The sequence below is a fragment of the Penaeus vannamei genome, chromosome 15 (genome assembly GCF_042767895.1).
Source record: "Penaeus vannamei isolate JL-2024 chromosome 15, ASM4276789v1, whole genome shotgun sequence".
Lineage (NCBI taxonomy): Eukaryota > Metazoa > Arthropoda > Malacostraca > Decapoda > Penaeidae > Penaeus > Penaeus vannamei.
The window spans coordinates 6,852,469-6,859,968 of NC_091563.1; the positions used below are offsets into that span (position 1 = coordinate 6,852,469).

Below are 7,500 nucleotides of genomic sequence, written 5' to 3' on the forward strand. Positions count from 1 at the left end.
CCGAGTGTCTCCGTCAGCAGTTTGGGCGACTGCTTCAGGGGATCAAGTGAACTGAAATTGTTGGCTGCTGGGAAACTGAAGCCAGGCGACATCCCGAATGTATAGGGTTACAATTTTGCTTTTTAATTATTTTTAAGGTACTGGCTATTCAAAGCGTATACCTTTTTTTGACTTTTTTTTGTCTAATGAATTGTAAGGTATGGCTTATTCAAAGCGTATACCTATCATACATTTGACAAATCTGTTTTTTTGTTTGTTTGTTTGTGATTTGTTTGTCTAATGATTTTTAAGGGACGGGGTATTCAAAGCGTATATCATACATTTACCTTTTTTTTTTTCTTTCTTTATTATTATTTTTTTGTCTAATGAATTTAAGGTATGGGTTATTCAGAGCGTATAGCTATCATACATTTGATAAATCTGTTTATTTTTTTATTATTTATTTATTTATTTTTTATTTTACTTTATTTATTTATTTATTTTATTATTATTATTTTTTTTTTTTTGTCTAATGAACTTAAGGTATTGGGTTTTTAAAGCATATACTTATCATATATTTGACAAATCTCTTTTTTAGTTTGTCTAATGAATTTTAAAGTATGGGGTATCCAAAGCTTATACCTATCATACATTTGACAAATCTTTTTTTTTCTTTTTTCTTTTTTTTTTTTTTTGTCTGATGAATTTGAAGGTATGGGGTATTCAAAGCTATCATACATTTGACTTTTTTTTTTCTTTTTTATTTGTTTGTCAAATGAAGTTTAAGGTATTGGGTATTCAAATCATATACTTATCATACATTTGACAAATCTCTTTTTTACTTTATTTGTCTAATGAATTTGAAGGTATGGGTTATCCAAAGCGTATATCATACATTTAACAGATCTGTTTTTTTTTTTCTTTTTTGGTTTGTTTGTCTAACAAATTTAAGGTATTGGATATTCAAATCATATATTTATCATACATTTGACAAATCTTTTTTTTTTTTTTTTTTTTTTTTTTTTGTCTAATGAATTTATTATGGCGGATCATACATTTGACAGATTTGTTTGGGAAAATATGAAGATTAATTACCCGGGTTTATGAATAGTAAACTGATTTTCCTAGAGAGGTACGGAAATAAGGATATATATATATATATATATATATATATATATATATATATATATATATATATATATATATATATATATATATATATATATATACAGAGCGTTCAGACAAGAAGATATGTAAAAAAAAGAAACATTAGTGATTTAAAACCATGTTCTGTTTCTTCAGAGGATAATTGGCCCTACTTAAGACAATAGATTTTTTAAAAGTATGGGGTATTCAATACGTATGGCGGATCATACATTTGACAGATTTGTTTAGGAAAATATGTATATATATATACCGGGTTTATATATAGTATATATATATATATATATATATGTATATATATATATATATATATATATATATATATATATATATATATATATATATATATATATATATATATATATATATATATATATATACAGAGCGTTCAGACAAGAAGATATGTAAAAAAAAGAAACATTAGTGATTTAAAACCATGTTCTGTTTCTTCAGAGGATAATTGGCCCTACTTAAGACAATAGATAGAGTGGATAGAGTCCCTTTTAAAGCCTTTTTATTTCACTTATTTAGATAATTTAAGATAATTGATTAATAAATATATGCTTAAGGGGAAAAACGGCTAAGTTGCCAACTAGAATTTTATATGCTGATGAAGTACTTTATTAACACATTTTCGCTTTCTTTCTTAAATGAATAGAATATTTTAATTATAATCTTCCTCTTTCTATTTTTTTTCGAGAATCTTTATCATTCTTCTGCTTACTTCTCCTGTTTATTCCCTTTTCGTCCATCCCATCATTCTCTCAACCATTTCTCCTTTGTCTTATTCCAATCTCCATCCGTAATACTCTATCAATCGCCCTTTTCTTATCTTCTCTCTCTTATCTTTTTTTTTTTTTTTGTGGGGGGGGAGGGAGACTCTTCCATTTCCTGGTTCTTTTTTGGGGGGACTCTTCCATTTCCTCTCCTCCGACGCTTTCTCTTTCATCTCCATCAACGCGTTCCCAATTCATCGAGAAGAAAGGTGTCAATCCAGTTATCCTTATCGCTCTCTCTTCCCTTCTTATCCTCCCGAAGGTATCCTGGATCAGACGCCGTGATCACCACCTCATCACCGTAGGAGCCGCGACCTATTCCAAGGACGAGAGATTCCAGGTCACTTTCTCGGAGAATTCGCAAGTAAGTTTCTGACCCGATGTCCTTTCGTTCTTCGTCTCTTTTGTCTTTTTTCGTGTTCTGGTCTGGTTTGGTTGTCTGTCTGTCTGTTCGTGTCTGTTTGTGTTTGTCTGTGTCTGTCTGTTCATGTCTGTCTGTGTTTGTCTTTGTTTGTTTGGCTCTGTCTGTCTCTCTCTCTCTCTCTCTCTCTCTCTCTCTTTTCTCTCTCTCTCTCTCTCTCTTTTGTCTCTCTCTCTCTCTCTCTTTTCTCTCTCTCTCTCTCTCTCTCATCCCTCTCTCTCCCTCCCTCTCCCTCCCTCTCACCTCCCTCTCCCTCCCTCTCCTCCTCTCCCTCCCTCTCTCCCCCCCCCCCCTCTCTCTCTCTCCCTTGTTCGCTCGCACTTATTCCGTCTTCAACCATCATTTGGCACTAGTTCTCCCGTATCAGATTTTATGTATGGTGTTTTTACTGGTTAATGTTTCGTACCTTATTGCGTACTATCCACACTTTATATCCCCATCCTACGAATGCATAAATATATATTTCAATACGATGCACATAGTACCCTGCTTCGCTTTTATACGGTATTCTACGCATATACTGCTGAAATACATATATTCATACGCATACGTTCACAGCTAAACATATTCATAAATACAAACTCACACACATACATACAAGCACTCCCAAACAGACAAACAAACACACATACACTCACATAAAAACTCCTCCTCCTTCCCACTTCATTGCTTTTCTTCCTCAAAAAAATAAATAATAATAATAATAGATAAAGAAAAAATAAATGAAAAGATAAGAAAAAAATAAACTACCCCCATACAAGTACTCCCCAGCAAACAAACAAACACACATACACTCATAAGAACTCTCCCCTTCCTTCCTACCCCACTTTATGTTCTCCCCCCAAAAGCACCTTCTCCCCCCCTTCCCCCCTCCCCCTCGCCTTCCCTCTCTCCCCCACCCCTACACTCTTCTTGAGGACACTTAATGCACAAAGTACGACACAACTTCTTTTCATAAGCGCCCTAGCCTCGCCCGCCCACTCCCACAACTGTCCCTTTTTGTCCAAAATGCCACGCTTCATCGGGCATTAGGCCTACCTTTCTCTAGGCCTTCGGTGTGGACACTCCCACTTGATCACAGATGGCACAGGAAGGAAAAAAAGATGTTGGTTTGTGAGGAGTTGATGGAGAATTAATATTGTGTTTGGTGCAGATACATCCAATTTGTAGTAAAAGATTAAAGAGGTCAATTCAATTTGCTGTAAGCTTTTGAAAACTTCATTTTGAAGTTTGCTTTCTATTCTTTTTATGCGTTTCATGTTTTTTTTTTGTATATCTCTTTTTCTTTCTTTTATTTTTTCCCCAGCGATACATTCCTGAAAATATGTATTTACACCTTTTTTAAAAATTCTCTTTGTCTCACACCACCTGTCCCACGCAAGCACACAAGCAAATAAAACAAGCAAAAAATATCCAATCAAAACAACGAAAACAACACGTAAACACACGAACAAACACAGCCACCCGACTAGCGTTTCCCGGGCCTCCGAGACCGTCGCTCTAAGCCAAATTGGAGCCGTCGTGGCGTCTCCAATCTCCGTCCCTCTAATACATCGACTGGAGGAGCGCCTTCAGACTCCATTCCTTAACTCGGGAGGAGCCGTTGATAAGTATCACTTGACTCTGATTTCGAGGAGGAGCTAGCTCGAGTGGGAAGCGCTTTGGTATTCTAAAAGCCATCGTATAATCACTTTCTCGCTCGTTATTGCCTCCATTCTCCCTCCTCCAGTCCTCTTCAACAGCCCCTCCTCCACTCCCTTGCCTATTATGCTCTTCTCCTGTTGTCGATTACCGTTCTGTTTCCTTTCTCCGTTTTCCTGTTCTAATCCCCCACCCCCTTCCTCTTCACTCTCTTCTTCTATTCTTAATCCCTTTTTCACATTGTCTCCCTTCCCCCTATTTTCATCTCTTTCCCCTCTTACCGTTCCGTTCCATCCTCTTCTTACTGTTTATTTTCCCTCTTGCTAGCTTCATTTTCACTCTGTATGTCTCCCTATTTCTATCTTTTTCCCTTCTCTCTGTCTTTTATCACGGTCGTCACCCATTATCCTTCTTTTTAATCCCTCTTCTCACGCTATATCTCTCCCCATCTCTATTTTCCCATTCCTCTCCTTCCCCGTTCTGGTCGTCTCCTCACCTTTATCCACCCTCTTCTAACCTTTTCCTCACTTTGTATCTCTCCCTCTCTCATTCCCCCATACACATTCCTCCTCACTTTCTGTTCCCCTCTTTTTGCCTCCCTCCTTACCCTATACATTCACACATCCTATATCTTCCTTCTCTTTTTACTTTATTCCTTTCTCTCTCCGTCCCCTCCCACTTCTCAGCTTTTATCCCCGCTCCTTCTAATCCATCTTTACAATGTATTTCACCATTTTTTCATCCCCTCGTATCTCTCCTTGTTCCATCCCCTTCTGCATCTATTCCTCATCTTTCTACTCCCCGCCCCCTCCTCCCCTTCTTCTTCCATTCATCTCCTCACATCTTTCGTTTCCCTTCTTTATAAATCCCTCAATCATCCCCGCCCCCCCCCTACCATCCCCACCACTCCTTCTCATCTTTTACTTTCCGTTTATTCCAGCCTCCTCTTTCTAACCTCGTCTTTCCTCTCTTCCTCTCTTGCTTTACTCCTCCTTTCCTTCCCTGTTCCACCTCTCCTCACTTTTTATTCTCCACCCCTTCCTACTCCTTCCTACCATCTCCCCCGTTCATATCTTTTACTTTCCGTTTATTCCAGCCTCCTCCTTCTAACCTCGTCCTTATCTCTTATCCCTTATCTCTCTTCCTCCTGCTCTACTCCTCCTTTCCTTCCCTGTTCCACCTCTTCCCACCTTTTATTCTCCACCCCTTCCTACTCCTTCTTACCTCGACGAAGGCAGTAATTGGCGATTGGTTGGAACGTAAACTCTTGCTTCACACTGAGTACATAGAGTGTTCTTGTAGGGGCATCAAATAATGGTATAATTGAGAGTGTATATGTACAAAAATATCAGCCATAAAGGAAATGAGCAGCTGAGGCCATTGCATGCATACACATGTAATAAAATCTGTACATGTACTTGCATTTGATTTAGGAGTTAAGCTCAAGTCTGTACAGATGTGTGTGAAGTGATCACGTATACACACGCATACACACACATTATCCATCCATCCACCCAGTCACTAAGCCGTCTGCTCATCCATCCATCTATTCATATATCCATCTATCCATTTATTTATCTATCTCTTTATCCATCCATCCACCCAACCATCCAACCATCCACCCACCCACCCACCCACCCACCCACCCATCCATCCATCTATCCATCCATCCATTAATCCATCTATCCATCCACCTACCCACTCACCCACTCACCCATACATCCACCTACCCACCCATCCATCCATTAATCCATCTATCCATCCATCCACCCACCCACTCACCCATCCATCTACCCACTCACCCATCCATCCATCCATCCATCCATCCATCCATCCACCCATCCATCCATCTATCTATTTATCTCTTTATCCACCCACCCATCCATCCACCTAAAGACCCACCCATCCACCCACCCACATCCATCCACCCACCCACCCACCCATCCATCCATCCACCCACCCATTGTTTCTTGGGAAACGTACTTTTTCAATAGCCAGGGACCTTCAGAACCCATCCATCCATCCATCCATCCACCCACCCATTGTTTCTTGGGAAACGTACTTTTTCAATAGCCAGGGACCTTCAGACCATTTTATGCCACCATTTCATATGTTGGACCAGCAGCATCAAATACATCAAACACTCAAAGACAGCTTTCGATTATGACTTTATAAAGCATATAGTAAATTAAATATCTTACTCTCCATTGTTAGCATAAATTGAACTCAAAATCTCTGGCAATAGGAAAGTTTAACTATCATTTCAAAGATAGTTTTAATATTTTATACAACCGTCAGTGAATAAATTTTACTCATAATTGTCATTGTTGTCATCAATTAATCTCGAAATCTTCGAAAATAGAGAGATTTAAGTATTATTTCTTAAAATATCCCTCTACTCGACATTAATACCGCTTCAAACTCACCTAATAACTATTTCGTTTTTTTTTCGTTTTTTTTTTTTTTTTTTGGGGGGGGGGGGGTGCTTGTTTCCTGGATGTTTCAAGTGAAGTGTAAATCAAATGCAATGCCCCATTAGGAAACAAATTAATCGGAAAATACCGCTATAATCCTCGAAATAATCCCATCTAAATAGGGAAAAAATCCTTTTGAATGAAATCACTAGAACTAGTTCAAAGAGAGAGAGAGAAAAAAATAAATAAATCGCGTATAATCTGAGGACCAATAAGGAAAGTACGCTAATTATTCAATGAACTAGAAATTAAGAATTTGATAATCCAAAAGGTAACATGAGGTTGAAATGGAAGGATATTAATTATACTTAGATCAAAAGCGATAACAAGGCATTCATTCCTATGACAGCTGATGAGCACGACTTTAATCATCGCTGAGTAATGGCCGCAGGTACGAAAAAACAAACAAGTACACACGCAGACACAAGCACACATACGCTCACGAGAACACGCACACCCACACACCCACACATACAAATATAAATGTATATATGTATATATATATATATATATATATATATATATATATATATATATATATATATATATATACATATATATATATATATATATATATATATATATATATATATATATGTATGTATGTATGTATGTATGTATGTATGTATGTATGTATATGTATTTTTTATCTGCCTATCTATCAAACTACACAAACACATATAGATACATTCTTGTGTGTGTGTTTGTTTGTTTATTTGTTTGTGTGTGCTTGTTTATTTGTTTATTTGTCTGTGTATGCGTGCGTGTGTGTGGCTAGGTATACAGGTACACACACTCACTCATACACACATTTAGTTACACGGACTCAATCTGCGCAGAGGAGCATAAGCGTGAAATCGAAGGAGAGTTACAGACCCTCACGCAACATTAGGCCACGGCAACACGCCTCATTGTCCAGGGCCCCTTCGCTGCTCCCACCTCTCGTCTTTCTTTTTATGCTCCTTCCTCATTCTCACCCCTTTTTCTCTCTCTCTCTCTCTTCCTAGGATTGGACGCTGCATGTAAGGTACGCCCAGCCCCGAGA

General features: G+C 37.8%; 1 protein-coding gene across 1 annotated transcript in view; it reads left to right on the forward strand.

Annotated features, from left to right (window-relative positions):
- LOC113802509 (zwei Ig domain protein zig-8) overlaps window positions 1-7,500 on the forward strand; it is a 126,545-nt gene that overhangs the window by 109,871 nt on the left and 9,174 nt on the right. Inside the window, exons 4-5 of the mRNA XM_070130412.1 lie at window positions 2,182-2,283; window positions 7,463-7,500. The exon at window positions 7,463-7,500 is cut by the window's right edge and continues 71 nt beyond it. Of these exons, the coding sequence (XP_069986513.1) occupies window positions 2,182-2,283; window positions 7,463-7,500 (140 nt within the window). The remainder of the gene's footprint in view (window positions 1-2,181; window positions 2,284-7,462) is intronic.